Source organism: Prionailurus viverrinus, chromosome A1, assembly GCF_022837055.1.
Source record: "Prionailurus viverrinus isolate Anna chromosome A1, UM_Priviv_1.0, whole genome shotgun sequence".
Classification (NCBI taxonomy): Eukaryota; Metazoa; Chordata; class Mammalia; order Carnivora; family Felidae; genus Prionailurus; species Prionailurus viverrinus.
In genome coordinates, this window is record NC_062561.1 from 106,234,887 (window position 1) to 106,255,767 (window position 20,881).

At 35.2% G+C, this 20,881-nt stretch overlaps 1 protein-coding gene across 1 annotated transcript in view; it reads left to right on the forward strand.

The window, feature by feature from the left end:
* SLC12A2 (solute carrier family 12 member 2) overlaps positions 1–19,743 on the forward strand; it is a 107,668-nt gene extending 87,925 nt beyond the window's left edge. Inside the window, exons 19-27 of the mRNA XM_047849887.1 lie at positions 2,284–2,363; positions 4,827–4,952; positions 7,757–7,804; positions 9,298–9,420; positions 10,835–10,946; positions 13,137–13,223; positions 14,486–14,621; positions 14,936–15,003; positions 16,830–19,743. Coding sequence (XP_047705843.1) covers positions 2,284–2,363; positions 4,827–4,952; positions 7,757–7,804; positions 9,298–9,420; positions 10,835–10,946; positions 13,137–13,223; positions 14,486–14,621; positions 14,936–15,003; positions 16,830–16,965 — 916 coding nt within the window. The 3' untranslated portion in view covers positions 16,966–19,743. The remainder of the gene's footprint in view (positions 1–2,283; positions 2,364–4,826; positions 4,953–7,756; positions 7,805–9,297; positions 9,421–10,834; positions 10,947–13,136; positions 13,224–14,485; positions 14,622–14,935; positions 15,004–16,829) is intronic.
* The last annotated feature ends 1,138 nt before the right edge of the window (positions 19,744–20,881 follow it).

The following is a 20,881-nucleotide window of genomic DNA, read 5'->3' on the forward strand; positions in this document are numbered from 1 at the left end:
GAGAGTCCCAAGCTGAGGCAACCAGGTGCCCCACACCACAATCCTTGGTTGAAGAATAATTTCTTCTTATTATAGATGCTGATGAAACAGAACTGTTCATTCTTTCATATCTTGTTTTTCTTTACATACAATTGTGCTTTTTTTAAAAAAAAAATGTGTTTGGCAAAGTAGCTCTATGACCAGGTTCAAATCTTATCTCTCTGAATTTTGATCTGATTATCCTTAACTAAGTAGTTATTTCCCTTACTGGAACTCCTGTTGGAGCCATAAGTACTTACCTGGATCACATATGATAATTTTGTGTTCATAGCTACCTTGAAATCTATTTGAGGGAGTAACCAGATGTTATACTTTTAAAAAAACCTCTTCATATTGATTAGGAAAGTATAGAATGAATAAGTTTTCCCAAGTAATTATTAAATGCTTTTAGTAAAATTAAAGCTTTTCTGATTTTTGACCTAATATGGTTGCTCTTTAGCTTTGGGGTTTCATCGTACGTTTCTAATTCTGTCCTATGCACTTTGCATATGTGAGGACTAGGAAAGGAAGGACAGTGTGAATGTTTAAATCATGTAGGCCATCTGACGTGGACTGTGCTCTTTTCTGAAGATGCAAGAACAGTGAGATGGAATAATTATCCTAAAATGTAGAAAAAGTGACATTTTTACAAAGAATTCTTCCACTGTTAGTTGTAGTTGCTCATATGGAAACACTGAAAAGAAAGGAGTCTTTCTGACTTTGACCTTGTAGGAACTTGAAGTGAATGTTTGCTCTGAGAGTCAAGTATTACTCTAAGTATTATACAGCAGGCAGCAATTAAAAGAGAGGCAAAATGATGCTTTCTGGTTTCCAGAGCCATAGAAATTGATGTCAGTTTCAAAGCAGTGATACTGCTTATGCTTTTATCTTGTGACACTTAAGTTTTGGTTCTGATTATAAATACTTTGAGCACTTGAGGTTTACTTAATTTACTATGCCTAGTAACAGCATGGAGAGACTAAAACTCCAAATCAAATTATAGCTTAGAGAAATTTCTTTGTTTATAGCAAAAATATTTAGCTACTTTATTCCACGGTAAACTTGGGAAGCTATATTCACTGCCTTTTCTTTAAGGACCTTGATTTTAAGTCATTTGTAATTTATTAACTATTTTTTTCAAATACTTATAGTTACTCTTCTCTAGCATTAGGTCTTTCAGGATACAGCTGAGGAAGATTACTGTGTCCATTAATTTTCCGATGAATCTCTTCAGACCTTAGCTAATTCATTATAGGAATGAGGCCAAAATTGTCTCCCCATGATTTAAAACAAAAACAAAAACAAAAAACATCAATAAACCAATAAAACATCTCTTACAGTGATAGGTATTCTTCTTTGTGTCTGTGGGAACAAAAATTTGATTTTTTTTTTTTTTTAGCATTTTAGCCCTTTCTTTTGGTTATATAGAACTAGGTTGTATGTAATTTTTTGAGTATAATGAATATTGGTTGCTTCATAATTAAAAATAATAATGAAAGATAAAACTCAAGCCTGTTACACTCCGGGAATGACCCAAGGTTTAGGAATTTGTAATTCTTTCAGTAGATTTGAGAAAAACTTGAATCCACATGATTCATGGTCTCAACATAAAGTTTCCAGAATTGAAGTCTGGTTTTAGAGTTGTCTTTGAGGTTTTAATATATTTTGCATGTGTTATAGGATGATCCCATTTGTGTTTAAAAAACTTGAAAGGACATATGAATGCGTGTCTACAAATGCATATAAAATCTTTGTATTACCTTTTTAAACATTTTTGTAAAAATGTGAGAATTACTTAAAAATACTCTGGTTTCTTTCAGAAGTCATTCCTTTATATTCTACAACCTATTCTCTTTCTCAGTGGAATCACTCTGCTTTGTCTTCTTGTATTTCTCATAGCTTTAAGGGTGTAAGCCTAAATTAAGTATGGTGGGAATATTGAATGTTATTTTTCCGTAATTTTAGTTTGTTTCAGATAGGATAGGACTACAGGCATGCTTTAAATGTCTGGTGTAGGTAGAGTGTCAAGACTATAAAGATGTACACTTAACTCGTTTTTAAGAGTATTATAGAAGAAAGGAAAGGGAATGGTATAGAATTTGAAGCAGACATTATATGGGTCTCACTGTATTTTTAAAAGCATATGTTAGAAATAAGACGTTTAAAGCTGAAGGTGTTTTAGAAATCATCTCTTACTGCCTTCATTTTATAGAGGAGGACACTAACATTTTTGTGATTTTGATTCTCCCCCCACCCCCATTATAGTGACGCCTTTGACATACAATATGGAGTAGTGGTTATCCGCCTAAAAGAGGGTCTGGATATATCTCATCTTCAAGCACAAGGTAAGTCTTGCTTGAATAAATGTTTTACTTTAAAAATATAAATGACTCTGTTAGTTCTATGTCATTCTCACAGATTCTTCAATAACTTTAACATTTACTATCTGTTTTGTGTCATGTACTTAATGCATGGCATTTGGAAGTGAGATCTTTTCAGCTCCACCATCTTTTCAGAGTTGGCACCAACCTGGATGATGGCTGGTGATTATTAATGGAGAGAATAAAATTCAGCGTAAATCATAAGTTTAAGAGAAATAAGCATGAGTTATGGTTTTAGTTTGGCCAAATTTATAAAAATACATGGTAAATACTATAGAGAAAAAAATGTTAATGACTGCTAAATCATCATTTTCATGTTTATGAAGGTCATGCTTTTTTTACACACAGGTATATTAATAATGAAAACTGAACTTGGTAATGTCATTTTCTCTGTCTTCAGAAAAGACCCTATAAGTCATTTTTCATAACTTTTTCATTTTGAAATGATTATAGATCCATAATAAGTAACAAATAATAGAGAGGTCCTCTGTACCCTTCATCCATTGCTCCCAGTGGTAACATATTGAATATCTATCATTATACGTCATAACCAGGAAACTGACATTGTGACCATTTACCCACCTTATTCAGATTTCACCAGTTCTACTTAACACTTGTGTGTGTGTGCTCATGAACATGTGTATAGTTCTGTGCCGTGTATCACATGCGGTTGATTCATATAACCAGCACCATAATCAAGATACAAAACTGTTCGATCGCCGCAAAAATCTCTCTTGTGCTACTCCTTTATGCCCCCACCATGCCCTTCATCTCTCCCCCATCATTAACCCCTGATACCCACTAATCTCCTCTCCAACTATGTAATTTTTAAAGCATTCAAAAAAAATGTTTTTAGATGAAACCTTAAACCTAACTAAGGTATACTGATTACTTTTGCCACCTTAATAAAAACTGGGAAATTCTGTACCCTTTGATGATTTCCTGGTAGTTGAACAAATATTATAAGTTTAAGAAATTGCATACCTAATATTTTACCCTTATCAATTAATTAACTAAATCATCAAAAATAGCTAAGCCTAAATAGCTGAGAGGCACATCATGAACTTTTGTCACCTGTTTATATATTTAAACAGTTGTAATCCTCCCCCTCCTCCCACCATTTTAAGGGTATTGTGCAGTTTTGAAAGGAACGCTTTGAGGTCTTTATCCATGGAACACAAAAGTATGGCTTGCTGAAAATGCATTTTCTTACTCCGGAGTAGGCCTTGCAAAATACTGTTTCAGTTCTCTCGTGAGTTGCCAGCAATTGAGGTTTAGGGTACCTGTTAACTGCACAATTAGTTGTGTTCCCTCTCACTCTCACAAGTATGACAATTTGACTAATCAATTACATATATAGTTGTGTAATCCACTGTGATTTGAATCTGACTAGAACTTTAAGAAAACATTTTCATGTGTTTCAATTAGGAAAATTGTTTCGAAGGTCTTGTTATTCGTCATCAGGATTTGGACACAGGAATTTGGTTCAGCACAGGATCAAGAGCACAGGCTTTGGAGTCAGATCTCCTTTGAAAATCCCAGCTTTTTCTCTTAGTACATAGCTCTGTAGCCTGGGCAAATTTGCTGACTTCCCAGCTTCAGTTTCCTCATATCTTAAAACATAATTATTGGGGTGCTTGGGCTGGCTCAGTCAGAAGAGCCTGAGACTCTTGATCTTGGGGTTATGAGTTCTAGCCCCACGTTGGGTGTAGAGATACTTAAATAAAACATTAAAATTTTAAAAACGTGATTATTTCATAGGGTTGTTGTAAAGAAATGTCTGCGAAGTTCTTAGCATAGTCGTTTCTCTTGTTATTTCTCATCATACACACTAATCAGTGATGAGGATTATCTGTCACCGATCAGTTTCTTAAGACATTAGTCTTCGTGTTGCATGTTTTCATGGTGGAAGTTAACTGTTTACTAACTACTTCTCAAAAGATACAAAATGGAGAAAGTGCTTTAAAAATGAAAAACTGGTACTCTACCCTGAGTTGATGTCCTGGTTTTGTCTCTATAGTCAGGGGTATAATTTTTCAGCATTGTCTGTCGTCTTACACATATGTGAACATTTGTCACATTTTACAGTTTTTACATGTGTAAATGACTTTGAGAGTAGAATTTATTCACCTTCTATACACTATTCTTTTGTCTGCCACACTTTTATGTTCTTTGAATCTCACTCATTACTAATTCCTCAGCACCTAATTCACATGTCTGATACTTAGCCGTGGCTCAAGGTATTTGAGTGAATAGTTCTTTCAAAACAGATTATCACATTTGCTTACCTAAGAAATCATGTACTGTAAACTTACTATTTCTTCCTAAACTGTGCTGTGAACTGTTATTTAATCAGTATACCATGGTGCTTTCATTAATGGTTAAAATAAGATTTAGATAATAATTTGATTACTTTCATGTCCGTAGAAGAATTATTGTCTTCACAAGAGAAATCTCCCGGTGTCAAGGATGTGGTACTAAGTATGGAGTACAGTAAAAAATCGGATTTAGATACCTCCAAGCCATCCGATGAGAAAAGTGTTACACACAAAGGTAATTTTTATTCAGACAAGAAGTGTTATTAATGGTAATGTTTACTTTGGGGAGAAATGGTTTTTATTATATAACATGTCTTATTAAGTAACCCATTCTCTCATTTGTACTGTTCATTTCTAGTAGATGAGGTAAAATGGATGGCTACAACATGATTAGCTATTTTTAAAATACTAAAGTCGATCGTAGAACAGAAGCCATGCCAGTTAATTATACACTACACTAATACCTGCTTGTATATTTTTATATATGCTTTAAATGAAACAATTTAATTTAAAGCCTAGGTTAAATCTGAACTTGGAAAGTAACATGGTAATTTTAGAGTAATGTGATAGAGCATAAGATAACCCTGGAAGAAATGAAGTTGACCACAAATCTACATAATTTTTTTGTAAATCCAGATATTGAAATACTAGGGATTTTGTTTATGTGCTGACATATTTAGAATACTTTTTACATCTACTGCACCTGGAGTTGTTGAGGTAAAACCATGTAATAAAAAATCACATGCAGTTGTATTCCTCACTTAGTCTCTGAAGGAACATGCTATTGGTGTTTGGTTACTGAACTGTTTGGCCATAATTGCACACCTACTACCCCTGGTGGCCCATGTGGTTCAGGCCACACAAAGGTCTCCAAATCTCCTGAGATGCTGAGATAATTTCATCCATAAATCTGTGTCATGTTTACAAGACGGAAAGAGGGATGACTTCCAAATCTTACTCTCCCGCCCTCACTCTCCTACCTCTGTTCAGTCAGTATCTCCATCTGTCCTGGTCCCAGCTGGCACGCAACAAGAAAAATCTGCACTGTAAATCATCAAACCATATCATGCTTTTTTGATTCCTATCAAAGAATTACCATTCTTTTTCTGAAATTGATCACTTTGGACAAATCCTGTCGCTGTGAAATCGATCTTTCCCAGATTACGTAGAAGCACTGCTGTTACTTAATATTTCTTTGCTCCTTAGTTACATTGGCTGCTCAGAGTAGTGGTAGTTGAGGCTTTAGTTGAGACCCATTTTCCCTTTAAGTTCTTTGCTGGCTTGATTATAATTTGTTTCCTGTTTCATCTCAAAACTCTATGAAAGATTCTAAAACTGCTTTTAATGTTCCTGCATTTACTTTTAGTTTATGGTATACATGCTCTCATTTTCTCTTTTTATTTTTGTTATCATTTTCTTTTTCCTAAAACCGATCCTTTCTTTACTGAATCTTTTAGGAATTGATAGGTAAAACTATGATGGGAAAGGAAGAAGTAATAGTCATCAAGCATCTACTCTGTGCCTTTCACATTGCAGTAGGTGTTTTCTACACATTAGCTCATTGGGAAGCTTGGGAAGTCATTATTTTTAGAGTAGGAACCTGGGGTGAGTACATACCGGCTCACCTTTTTATTTTGAAAATGTCAATAGCTTTATTACCTTCAGATACCTTTAAATATCTTAGTGTAAATTATTTTTTAAGTGTCAGGATTTCCTTAACATTTTTTGAGCTCTCTGAAATAAATACACCATGTCCACATTTATATTTATAATTGTTATTTTTACTATCATCAAAGACAGTATCAAATATCTACTTTATAAGAACAGTAATACATAATCCTATAAAATTAAATGTAATAATTGAAATGTTCCCTAAGAGGCATAAGAAATTAGCATTCAAAAATAGCATTAATTTTATTTTGTGTTTATTTTCTATGTAGCCAGTTATTTTCAAAATTAACATAGAAACTATAGAAAAGTTTATATAATTTAAAGGTGTTCAGAATTAGAAACATTCTTGTGTAGTCACCGTATAATTATAGGTGTTCGGTATGTCTTTCTTGGTTACTCTGGCACACAGCATGCAAGGGGACAGAAAGAGTGCCCTTTGAATACTTACTTTGTGCTAGGCACTGAGCTAAGGTCTTTAATGCTTGCAGCATAATGATCTGAAGAGGTATGTATTGTTCACCCTTTTACTAACAAGGAAAGTGAGGAGTTAACCATTTCAAGCTGACGCAGCCAGGAGAAGCGTTAGAGGGAATCCTGGAATCCTGGGAGCCACTTGACTCCAGAGCAGTGTACTCTTCCCTGTCCGGGTCCGGAGTTTTATATGCCTCAGACACCTCACATAAGCTTATCTGAAGAAGAACCTGAGATTAGCAAAACTGTTAACCCCAAGAAAATACTTAAAGATACCTAAATACAGATGGACCAGTACATGCATACAAACATATATACATGTATATATATGCTTACGTTTTATATATCAATTGATGTATATATGTATAAATAGTATTTTATATAAACCAAAAGACTCTGTCTCTGGTCAAATTCCTTCCTGTTTCAAGTGGTGATTAGTTTTTACCAGGACCGGATATCCATTAAACGTTTCTAAAAGTAACTTTTCAGTCATTTGCCCAGTGATGCAGTGGCAGTGTTTAAAATTCATGTGTTATCTGCAGTGTCAGTTTTTAACGTCCTATTTCAATTCTATAAGCCATAGTTGAAATTCTTTTCAACTGATTTCAAGTATGAACATTTACAAGTTTAAAAATCGTGTTCCAGTTTTTGTCAGTTTTACAGGAATACAGTGTAGGGGTGAGCGTTCATCAGTAGCCCTGTTGGAGGGGTTTAAAATATGTTTGCTTTTAAAACTCCTCAACACTCAGTGTAGAAGATATCTATTTTCAGTCTTGATTATTTTTCACAGACTGTCTCATCATACTATGCTCTGTTTATAAATGTGCTCTATTTACATTTTCATTATTAATATAAAGACAATTAACTTATATTTTGTGTTTTTTAAACATAATCTAGATGAGGAAGAGGATGCCAAGACTCCAACTCAACCACTGTTGAAAAAAGGCAGGCATTTTTCATCATTTTGTTTTAATCCCCTTTTTTCATACTGTTAACTCTTTAATTCCAACTTTGCTATTTTCTTTTTTTACCTTAGTTTTTATTTCCATGGCAAGGTGATGCTACAGTTATTTATTGAATGCAGATTAGAAACATTATCTTTAGTCCAACTAAAAAGTGTAAGTCATCCCAGGGAAAGGGAGTATATCAAAGGCAAATTATTTTAAATCATCATAGCATTTCTGAAATACTCAAACCTTGACTGTCAATACCAGTTTCTTATTTTAAACTGCATGGTTTAGGTGCTAAACAGAGACACTGAAATGGGTCTCTTTGCCAGTGTCACTTGCATTCTTTACCATCAGGTGTACCAAGCCAAGCCCTTAATTTTGATACTAATATATTTTTCATTTCAAAAATTATAATATTTCTCACAGCCCTGCTGCGTTTGGGAGATACACAGTCATGTCCCCGGGCATGACTTTTATGAGAAGGAGATAGAGGTGAGAGTTACGGAGCAGTGTGGTTTGGCAGCCATATTATGTCATCATGCACAATCATTCATCATGTTTGCGTGTATCATGGCAGCATGAGAAGTGAATGACAGACATCCTGCAGAAACTATCAGATTTCCTCCTGTGGATTCCTGCTTTTAAAAATTTGCTGTAGGAGTCTCATAATAGTCATTTGCTTGCTCATAGAGTCAGTGCTGAGTTTTTGTTTTTTTTTTTTTTTAAGTTTTTGAGTTTTTAATTCCTGAGAATATGGGAACTTCCTTGGTATATTGCTCTTTAGATCTGCAGCACGTGGTGCCCTCCAAGGAGTTCTACCATCTTTCTGTGCCTCAGAGAAAGATGTGTGGTTATATGGCTTTAGCTTTTTGCATCACAAACCAAGGGGTCAAGTTAGGTAAAGATGAGGGTGTTCTTGCTTAGACTCAGAGGTTTCACTGTGATAATTGTTAGATTGTATTCATTCGTCTTCCACTTCCCTCTGTCTTTTATATTAATGATGGCATTTTATGTAAAATAATTTTTTGATCTTATATTAATGATGACATTTTATGTAAAGTAATTTTTTGATCTTTAAATTACTGAGGAAAAAGATTACAAAAGTGATACGTTCATGGAATAGGCATAAGCCTCATTTGTCCAGTTAGCGTAAAACAACTTCTCAAAAATTAAAATCTAGCAGTCAATTATAATATTCTTGATTGGTATTGGTATTCATGCTTCTTTCATTAAGAATGCTTCAAAATATTAGAAATTAGGCAAGATAATTTGGATGAGTTAAGCTGTTGTAAAGATGTATTTATCTGTGAACGTCTTTCAAAAGTACATTTAAATTATAAACCACTGAAAGCTTATGATGGATGCCATATACAACTGTCTGCATTATAAACATTTAAATATACAAGAGTTAGGAAATTATAGGAATTCAGCAAAAGAGACTTGAGTATTTATCTCCCTTACATGTTATTTTTCTGCTTCATCCTTTAGAATCCAAAGGCCCTGCTGTGCCCTTAAATGTAGCTGACCAAAAGCTTCTTGAAGCTAGTACACAGTTTCAGAAAAAACAAGGAAAGAATACTATTGATGTTTGGTGGCTTTTTGATGATGGAGGTAAGGTTGTTACCATGCTTTTTAGCAGTTTTACATGTAGTGAAGTTGTGGGACTATGGGAATAGTACTAAGAAATGACGTGTCCTTTTCATCCCTAGACCCCTTTCCAGTTTTGTCAACATTCCCCAAAGCACCAGGATTAGTTTCAGAATCAGGTGTTGCACTTAACTGTTACCTCTTCAGTGTCCTTCACTTCGCAAGTTGCCTACTTCTTGAGCTCATGACCTTAATATTTTTTGGGTTTTGCTGTTTTTTTTTTTTTTAATCGACCAGTCTGAGAATGTCACTAGATTTGAAGTACCATTTAATCTTTTGTCATAATTAGCTTACATTATGTAGGTTTTTGGTAGAACTATTACAGAAGTGACGCTATGCTCTTCTGTCTATATCTCAAGTGGGACATGATGTTTGTTTTGGCTCATGACTGGTGAAGTTAGCTTTGACCATTGAGTAAGGTGGTTTTCACTAGATTTTTAGAATGAAAAGTTACTGTTTCCCCTTTTTAATTACACATATTAGTGGATGGGGATTTACTTTTGGATTAGGTAAATATACCATCATTTCTACAACTTTTACCACCATCTTTAGCATCCTTTGATACTTTGGCCTGCTCTTATCATTGGTGTGGTGTGTTTGTGGTTGCCAAATGATGATTTTCGAATCCTGTTATTTCTTCCTCTTAGTTGGCTTCTTACTGTAAGGAAGAGCTTTCTCTTTTTTTCTATCTTTGTGAACTCATAGACTGTATTCAGTGTGAGATGATTTGTCATTCTCATTATTTGTTTTGATGTTCAGATCGTTTCCATATTTGGCCAGCAAGATCCTCTGTAGTCTGACTTGTGTGTCCATTTGTCATTTCCCAATCATAAGATGTTCCAGACTTACTTTTGTACTTTGCCTGTACCAGCCATTGAGTCACCTTTTACCCGAGGAACGCTGACTGCTCTTAGTGGAGAATGGTATATAGAAACAAAGATACGCTTGTTGCCACTGCAGTGTCACTGCTCCCAGGCCCTCTCAGTAGACGGGTCTCAGAAACTTACCATAGATATGTTAGTACATGTAAGTATAGATTGAACACCCATTCCAGTTTAAATACTGCAGGGTTTAATCCAGCTTCTTCCTTCTTGGAGTTCTCATTTGAGAGAGAAACCCGGCTCCCACTAGGTTCAGTGAAGACACTCAGTTCCTCAGTCCTCCTGTATGTGACTAACCTCCCAGTTCCATTGGGCTTCCCTCCTTGTTCAGGCCTACCTCATGGCTTTCTGTCTGAATTATTAAGGAAGAACAGATAGAAAAATATTGTTTAATGCAGAGTTGTAGCAGACATTCTTTTAGAGATTAAATTGAATTAAAAGGTCTTAATTGAGAAATTAGCATTTTGTGAATGATTTTTTATATTTTTATGATTTAGGTTTGACCTTATTGATACCTTACCTTCTGACTACCAAGAAAAAGTGGAAAGACTGTAAGATCAGAGTGTTCATTGGTGGGAAAATAAACCGAATAGACCATGACCGGAGAGCGTAAGTGTATTTAAATGGAAGAGCATTAATCTAGCCATAGTTCACTATTACAGTATATTTGATAGTATAAAAAAGACACAGTCCAGAAAATGTCAGTCAGGTTGTCCTATACTGAAGCTGAAAATCTTGTTAAACAACTAAAACCTCATTCTCTTTAATTTAATCTTTATGTTTAAGTTGTAGATAGTTCATTTTACTGATTCCTAATATTTTTTCATATATTGACATTTTAGAAAGTCTTTGTTAAAGATTTGCAGCATTTAAATGTTAGGCATGTAAAAAATCAGTGGATGTGCCTCCAAATCACATATTCCCGTGTGAGATACATTCTGTAGACTTGAAGAAAACAGAAATGAAGGATGCCGCGGTCATCCCTTGTCTTACTCCCGCTGTACTGTCCCCATTCTATTTCTGGTTGAGTGATTTGCTACATACCCCACATCTCATCCCTGACCTTTTCAGCACACACTATACACTCTTCTCTTGAGTTCACGTTTGAAAAGTAGAGCTCCGGGGGCGCCTGGGTGGCGCAGTCGGTTAAGCGTCCGACTTCAGCCAGGTCACGATCTCGCGGTCCGTGAGTTCGAGCCCCGCGTCAGGCTCTGGGCTGATGGCTCAGAGCCTGGAGCCTGTTTCTGATTCTGTGTCTCCCTCTCTCTCTGCCCCTCCCCCGTTCATGCTCTGTCTCTCTCTGTCCCAAAAAGAAATAAACGTTGAAAAGTAGAGCTCTGATTATAAGATGCCTCTGCCCAAATACTTGGAATTTCCTCTCTGTTACATTCCATAGAAAGTCTGTGCTAAAATATGACAAAGCCCAAACGCTCTGTCCTGTTCTCCACACTGTGTCTTACCCCTCACTGTGGTGCACACTGGTGCACCTGCCCTGAACACACATGCTGTCTCAGGCTTGTACCCCTCTCTGCTCTCATCTCTACTGTAAACAGCTCCTCTCATGAAACACTCCAGACTTTCAAGTCCAGCATTGCCGTCACTTTCTTTGTGACACTTGCCCTAATGTGTTTTATTTTTATACCATTGTCTCCCCATTAGTTGTTACCCTTCCTTCCTCAGTAACGGTATACTTGGTATCACTCGCTGCATTCTAGGTACTGCAATCTAAACTTAGATTTGAGTTTCGTGGGCCCAGTGACACATAGCAGGCACTTAATAGATCTACACTGGAATTCAACTAAATGTCGAGTCATCTCACATAGTGAATTATGCAAGAAATACTAGAAATAATTCAAAAGTTAAACCTGGAGCGAGTCTGTTTTCTAATGTCTTAATTTAGAAAACTGTTTTCTTAAAAATAGAATCCCCTTGTGCTGACAGCTTTTCCTTTGAATTTTTTTCCACTTTTTTGTTGGAGCCACCAAGGTTTCTTTGCCATCTATGCCTCTGAAAAGGTATTTCTTTACTGAAAAGTCAGAGGCTTGTTGGAGCTTCTTTTTCATGTCTGTCCCAGTCCCCCTCCCCCTCAAAAATGCTGTGAACTTGATCTGCCATTAGTTATAGCTTTTGATGGCCCCCAAAAGTCCTCTTTGGGTCTTGAGATAGGCATTCTTCCTGGATGGAAGAAGAATCAAAAAATAATTAAACTTAACAACCGTTTACTAGTTTTTGCGGAAATCCATATAGTCACCAATATAATCTGTCTAAAAAAAGTTTTAACTGAAGTACAGTTGACATATATAGTTATGTTGGTTTCAGGCGGGCAACATAGTGATTCCATATCTCTTTATGTCATGCTCACCACAGGATTGCTACCATCTGTCCCTGTACAGCGCTATGAAAATACCATTGACTATATTCCCCAGGCTGTACCTTTCATCTTCGTGACTTGTTCATTCTGTAACTGAAAGCCTGTATCTCTGACTCCTTGTGACAAAAATTAAATTTAAAAACTAGTTGCCTTCCAAATTTCATTATTACTGTCTTTCCATTCATGATTAGATACTAAGGAGCGATTCAGAGAAAGTGAAAGAATATAACCGGAGTCTCTACTCAGGGAATTTTGAGTTCTGCTCAGTTGAATGTACCGTGTGAACTAACACAGGTGAACTTTATTCAGCACCTGATACGGTTTTCCTATAAATGATGCTTTTCAGATACAGTGATGCAGCCTGAAATGGAATAAGAATACATAGATGCAGCTTTTATGTATCTCAATGCTTTTCATTTTTGTTTTAGGATGGCTACTTTGCTTAGTAAGTTCCGGATAGACTTCTCTGATATCATGGTCTTAGGAGATATTAATACTAAACCAAAGAAAGAAAAGTAAGTTCTTGGATAAATTACTCTGTATAGATAACTGATTCTTTTATGGATGACCTACTCACATATTCCAGTAACAGATCATTCAACTTAAACTAATTACCTGGAGGTTTTACCTGCTGTTAGCATGTGAAGTCAACTTTTTTAAATCTGGTACTGACAGTTGGCATGCCTGTAGCTGTTACTAAAGTAAGTGTAAGGGCTTTCAGTTTTCAGAGAATTCAGTTAGTGCTTTACAAGTAATTTCTGAAAATCCTAATGCCACAGAAATTCCACATGGTTCTTTGAATTTCCACTGTTCATGCCTATATTCATTACCACCACTCACTCAATTCCTACTCCACATTATATATTACTTTTCACTGTTTTGCCTTATTAGTAAAATAGGAGAATCAAAAATTAGCCTATAATAGTTGCAATCAGAATTCTCAAGGGTCAAGGGAAAGTGTACTCATGGAATAATCTACCTGAAAATGGTACCTAGAGATTGTTATAATAATATGTATATTTATGTTACCAGGCATAATTTTAATTATTCTCAAGTAAATTGTTGAATAAATGATGAAGCTGGTTTAAAGAATTTATCTTAAATAGAAAATAATAAGGTATACTTTGTAAGCTTATAATCAGGGAAGGATTTGTTTCCTTTTATAAAACAATATATGCCAGGAACTTTGTACGAAGCTTGATACTGAAAAATATTTTTCACATTCATAGGGGATTAGAGTGTTTATGTTCTTTTACTGTCTCTTATCCTATTAAATTATCTTTGTATCTAGAGATCGATTGTGCATCTTCTTAAATGTTAAGTATCTGTGTGTTCCTCCCTTCAGAATATTCTAGTACCTTTTCTCCTACTACTGCTCGTTTCATTCAGTGGTACTTGAACTAGGAAAGGTTTTGAATATTTTGAGTAAAGGAACAACACAATTTGACGTATTGCTCAAAAGGATCATTTTAGCTACGGTGATGGAAATGTATGTAGGTTGACGGGGGGGTGGGCATAGGAGCAGGGAGTAGATACAGAGAGATCATTGTTAGCAGTTCAAATTACAATTCTGTTATTGTGAATATGGTTCTAAATCTCTAATCACTTTGAGAAACTAGAGATGGCTGTTTTCTGAATAAGTTGCCAAAGAGATGGTTATAATTAGGGTGTGGAAGTGAGCAGGAGAGATGGAAAACACTGACTTCTCAAATTCTAATTTAGCATTTACGATCTTAGTGTTAAGTAATTCAGATTGTGATTGTCAGTTTTTTTTAAGTATTGTAGCATTTGATGAAATGATTGAGCCGTATAGACTTCATGAAGATGACAAAGAACAAGATATTGCAGATAAAATGAAAGAAGATGAGCCGTGGCGAATAACAGATAATGAGCTTGAACTTTATAAGACCAAGGTATTATTTCTCTTCTGCTTTCTTTTCATTAATCTTCCATTGATTTTTTTTAAAAATACGTTAAAATAGAAGTATCAAGAACTATAATTTGTTACGGAAGGAACCAGTCTTGTGAATTCAGTCTCCTCTAAGTTGGATCTGTATGTGAAGAGTGTGTGTAAATCATTAGGTCTTTTTTAAACTAGGGAACAGAGACTTTTATTACACCAAAATTATTTTGGTTTCTTTTTGCTTACTTCTATATAGTTCTATGAACCACACTAGATTCCACTTTTCCAATGGTCTAGGAATGACTTTGTCTTATTTCCTTTCAGACCTATCGGCAGATCAGGTTAAATGAATTACTAAAGGAACATTCAAGTACAGCTAATATCATTGTCATGTAAGTAATGTCTATACTAAGATTTTCTTCGGTATTCATTTTATGATAATGTGATTAGGATTAATTGCCATACCAAGTACATACGTATATATTTCCCAGTAATGATCTAGTGGTTATAAGTAGGAAAAACAAACTTTTGTTAATATACTTCAAGCATACGGAAAAATCACTTAAGGTAGGAGGAAAGAAAAGCAAAAATCTTAAACTTATATGAATCTAAGTAATTCTTTACCACAATAGTTTATTATGGAATTTTTCCTTTCTTCTTTTTCCCACCTTTTAAAAACTCCTTGGCTTTGAGGACACTCCATCATATGTGGGGTATGAGGACCTCAAGTTAGACTTTGGACCCTGAGGTGGTGGAGGGCACCTGGCTGGCTGAGTCTGTAGAGTGTGCCTTTCTTGATCTGGGGTTGTGAGTTTGAGTGTGACATTGAGGGGTGGATTGTACTGACTTAAAATAATTTTTTTTTTTTTCTGAGAAAGAGAGGGCACAAGTAAGCACGGGGCAGAGAGAGAAGCCCAGCTCACTTGAAACGGCACTCAAGCTCATCTGATGCCAGACTTAACTCACGAACTGTGAGATCATGACCTGAGCCAAAGTCAGATGTTTAATGAATGACTGAGCCACCCAAGCACCCCTCCAAATCAGTTTTTTACTATTAAACTTGCCTTAGATTTTTAAAAAATCTTAAAAAAAAAAATTGTAGACCCCAGGCAGCATCCTCATAGAAATAACACCATAAAGTTACCTTGGGGGTTTAATGTAAAAAGTGGTTCTTGTCTGAATCTGCTCCCCCAGTTTTCCACACACAAACTTTACATACAGACACTCTGTCCTTGCATTGAATATAGGTGTTAATGCTCTCTAGCTTTTTTTTTTTTCCTCACTAAATCAGATTCGGTAGGTATTACTTGAACCTGAATTTTCTGTCATGGAGCCTGGGTCCTTCAATAGGTTAAAAAAAAAAAAAAAAGCTCAATCCTCCAAAAACATCCCAAATGATGAAATAAAATAATACTAGAGAAATGTTGTTTTGATTAACAAAAAATACCCAGAAGATTTCAAGTTTTGCTGCTAATGATCACATACTGTAATGGAATATGCTAAAACAGAAGTCTAGAGAGAAACAGTTGATAAGGCAACTGGTGACTACTACCACTATCTACAAATAGGAATGAAAGACCAGACAATTGAGTGGCTCAGTCCATTGAGTGACTTCAGCTCAGGTCATGATCTCATGGTTCATGGGTTCAGGCCCTGTGTTGGGCTCACCGCTGTCAGTCAGGATCCTGCTTTAACTCCTCTGTCCCCTTCTCTCACTGTCCCTCCCCTACTCGCACTTTCTCTCTCAAAAATAAACACTAAGAAAATAAATGAAAGCCCACAGAAATAAGAGAAGTTGAAAATTAATACATAGAATTAATTATGTTTCACTTTTGTTTATCCATGTGTAGTTTCTGCTTTCACAATTCAGATAGAAACAGCCCTTTCTCCTAAAAGAATTCTGTCCTTAATGAAGAAGGGAAAATGTGAAGTTTAGCGTTAGATATAAAATGTGCTACAGTTGATAGAAATACTTATTTCTGTTCTTACAGATAAATTTTAAAAATCTTTTGTTCAGACATGTGAAAGGGAGAATAGTGATCTATGAGTATAGTCATTGTTACGCTATGTTCAGAATTTGCCACGCTCAAAAACAATGTGTAACTAACCAAAGTAATTTTTAGTTAATATTACTAGGGACTCCATATATAATTTTTATTACATTTTCTATTTTCAACTTAAATGCATTGCCTAATTTCCTTTCTCTTTTTGATACCAGGAGTCTCCCAGTTGCTAGGAAAGGTGCTGTGTCAAGTGCTCTCTATATGGCCTGGTTAGAAGCTCTATCAAAGGACCTACCGCCAATTCTCCTAGTCCGTGGGAATCATCAGAGTGTCCTTACCTTCTATTCTTAAGTGTTCTGACACAGTGGACAGCCCTCCAGATGGTACTTTAGTGCCCAGTGGAGTAACTGAAATCTTCAATGACACATTAACATCACAATGGCGAACTATGACTTTTCTTTCACTATTTCATTAATTTGAAAGCACACAGGGAAGTTGCTCCATTGATCCGTGTATGGAGACTTCAGTTTTAGTCAAGTCTGTATTTCAATCTGAATGAATGATGATGATTCCTTGTTGCTGGACTGAAGCTCATGAGAGTAAAGTTTTCCTTTGCTACTTGAATAGCAATAAAAGTGTGTTATTTTTTGATTGATGAGAGGAGTACAAAAAGCCTTTAGCCTTGAGGTGCCTTCTGAAATTAACCAAATTTCATCCATATATCCTCTTTTATAAATTTATAGAATGTCAAATTTTGCCGTCAGCTATTATTTTTATTTCTAGTCTATTCCACCGTGAAATGAAATGGACACTGCTTTTCTTCTTCCATTGACCAATTAGTGTTGAGTACTGTATGTTTTCTATTACTTTTGTAAAGGTATCTGTTAGATACTAAAGATGAGAATTAGGGCAAGTTAATGAAAAATGCAAAAAAAAAAAAAATGATAACCCAAAAGTGACCCCAAAGGTTAGGTTTCTGTGGGTTTATATAAAATGTAGATCTAGGAAAAAAAGACCCAATAAACCTTTCTTTGTTTTGTTTTTTTTTAATCTCTAATTGGCTATTTGTATTTTTATTTGAAATCTTAGGGACGGTTGAAGATTTATCCAGTACTTCTATATACCATGCTGAAAAATCTCCTGTTGTCATTCTTCAGACCAAAGTCCTCAAAATCATTTGTATCTATTAGAAGGGAGATCGGTCCTAATTTATAGTTTTCCTCAAATCTTGAGGGACTTTTAAGAAATGCTAAAAGATTTTTCTCGAGGAAAATTAGATAAAATAATGTCATCAAATAGACTATTTCAGTAAACAATATGTGGAATCCCACTGTGCCATCGTTTATAAATCATTAAAATATTTAATGTTTCATCAAATGGTTAAATGGACCACTGGTTTCTTAATGAAATGTTTTTAGGCTTAATTCATTCAATTGTCAAGTATACTTAGTCTTAATTAATATACTCAGGTTTGAACAGATTATTCTGAACATTTAAATTTAATCCATTCTTAATACTTTAAAACTTTTGTGTTAAGAAAAACTGCCAGTTTGTGCTTTTGGAATGTCTGTTTTGACATCATAGTCTACTAGAACAATTTTGACAGTGCGTACGCACTGTTACTAAAAGCTTTATATACAATTATCAATGTGAAGTTTTTCATTTTTTATTCAAGGAAGGATTTCCTAAAAACATTTCAAGGGATAGATGTCTGCATATATGTATGTGTGTATGTATACGTATATGCATACACAGATGCATATGTGTATATAATGACGTTTATGTTGCTGGTGTTTTTGCATTTTAAAGTGATCCAAGATTCATTAGACTAAAATTTTTTTGTTTTGGTAAACATAAGTTCAAAATGAGATTGAAAGGTAACAGGTTTCCTGGAGAACAAAGGTGATCATTGGAAGGGCTTGTAACTTCACACAGTTACTGTTCAGTTAGAAAATGGAGAACACGTCCGCTACAGTACTGTTCAGTGAGTTCATTGGCATAAGTCTCCGTGGTGAAGAATGTATGCAGGTTTTCATGAATCTTGATAGAAATCCATAAAATTACTACTGTTGTCAATAGTGCAGTCTTTTTGCTGCGTGAGCATAAACTAAATGAATAGAAAAGTGGAGATCTGATGATAATTTTGAATTCAGAATGTTAAAATGAAGTAATTGTTTTTCCAAATTTTTTTCCCTACATTATAACTCACAGCATTGTTCCATTTTATTGCAGGTTTTGTAGTGTTTTGGGGGAAAGACAGTAGAAGTGTCATATTATTCAGTAAACAATATCGTGTTTGAACTTTTTAAATGGATAATAGGGCATGAATTGAGTGCTGCTATCTTGAAATGTGCACAGGTACACTTACTTTTTTTTTTTTTTTTTTTTGGAATTTTTCCCATTCAGGAAACCATCATTGTGATCTGTACTGCAGGAACCAAATGTCATGCATCATACATATGTGTATAAAGTACATAAAATATATCTAAATATGCATAATGGGGGGAGGGTAATATTGTCTGTGAAATAATGTAAGAAGCTTTTCACTTAAAAAAAAAATGCATTACTTTCACTTAACACTAGACACCAGGTCAAAATTTTCAAGGTTGTTGTAGTACTCTAATAAATTTCAACAATTCTTAGAGATGCTAGCTAGTGTTGAAGCTATTCTACTCTTTTATTTATGCTGAATTTGATTATTTTAATGCCATTTTTTTTTTTAGTTCTAATCATTGGTGATAACTTGGAAATAAATATGCAATGGCATTGGACAGTTCATTATTTCTATAGGTAAATACTGGGTTTAGAGAGAATGGTGGTGTTAAGCTGATTATTAAGGGTTAATTAAATCAAATATTTATTTGTTACATTATTTCATTTGTACTTTAGGTTTCCTTTTACATTCTTTTTATATGCTTTCTGACGTTACATATTTTTAAAGACTATGGAAATAATTTAAAGATTTGAGCTCTGGTGGATGTTGATCTACTAAGTTTGAAAATGTAATATTTTGATAATACTGTACTATAACTGTCACACACCTGCTTTTCTAACGTTTTAATGTGGAATATTGCAGTTGCTGCTTGTACAGAGGTTACTGCAATAAAGGAAGTGGATTCATTAAAACTACTTAATGTCTACTCTTCTATTTTATCTGTTTTGGAAATCTTTGTCAACTTTGTGATATACCCTCATTTATAGGACTGTTATTTCACAATATCAGAGTTTTTTAGTGGCTTTTACTGTAATATTCATGCCTTGGAAACGTTGTTTGAAATTGTTTGCTATCCCTGGGCCTTTGTCCCTAAGCCTCATAGTCCCTGTCTTTTCTTCGGAAGACTTTTGGCTAAGCTGATTAGTGATTCTATAAAACATTTTCACTTTCTTATTTGAACATTATAGTAAGCATGTCATATATGCAGGACGGTTAAGTTATCTCTGTTTTACTCTTGAGAAAGCAACTTGGCGCAATGTAGGGAGTTTCCTGAGGTCATGTGGCAAATAAGTGAAGAATGTTGGCCGAGAGCCCAGATCTTTCATCTCCTGGGGTATCTCTATTACGCGTTCACTGCTGCCTGATCCATAACTAAGAGGTCTGGGATAGACTGGCTATTTCCAAACTGCTCGTCCATGTCTGCCAGCAAATGTGTGTTCAGGTAATGCAATTAAAGTTAGAAATACAGAGTGGCTACAGGCTGGCTAATACATCTGAAGCCAAACAGAGGTGTCCACTGCATGATCTTTACTTCTTGCTTATTGTCCAGTAGTCTGCTATTCAGGGTCCTTATTTCTTTGGGGACTTAAAAGGGGGTTCAGAGGCAACTATGAACTATGAATGTGGCATTTCCCAGTATCCTAGTATCCAAAGGTTTTCCAAGTGGGGATGCCATTCATCTTTGAGCCAGCAGGTATTTTTTGTTCATTCACTGGGAAGAAAATATAAATGCATGTGATACAATTCTGTCTTTATGGACCAACAGGATGTAGGTACAGAACCAATAGGTGATAGTTTAATGTTGAACTCTTGGAGGAAAGATGGCACAAGTCCTGGGACATGCTCATCAGGAAGTACTGTTTAGCTAGTTGAGAGAGTAGATACACATAATGTGTTGGTGGGTTAACCAACTGGACATACATACTTTGTAGACTCCTAAAATACCTAAAGATCTAAGTCTTGTTGCTCTCTATGGAATCCGGAAGCAGGGGTCAGGTCAGAGACCTCTTCAGATAGGCTATTAAATGGTAGTATTAAGAACTTCAGCCCAGT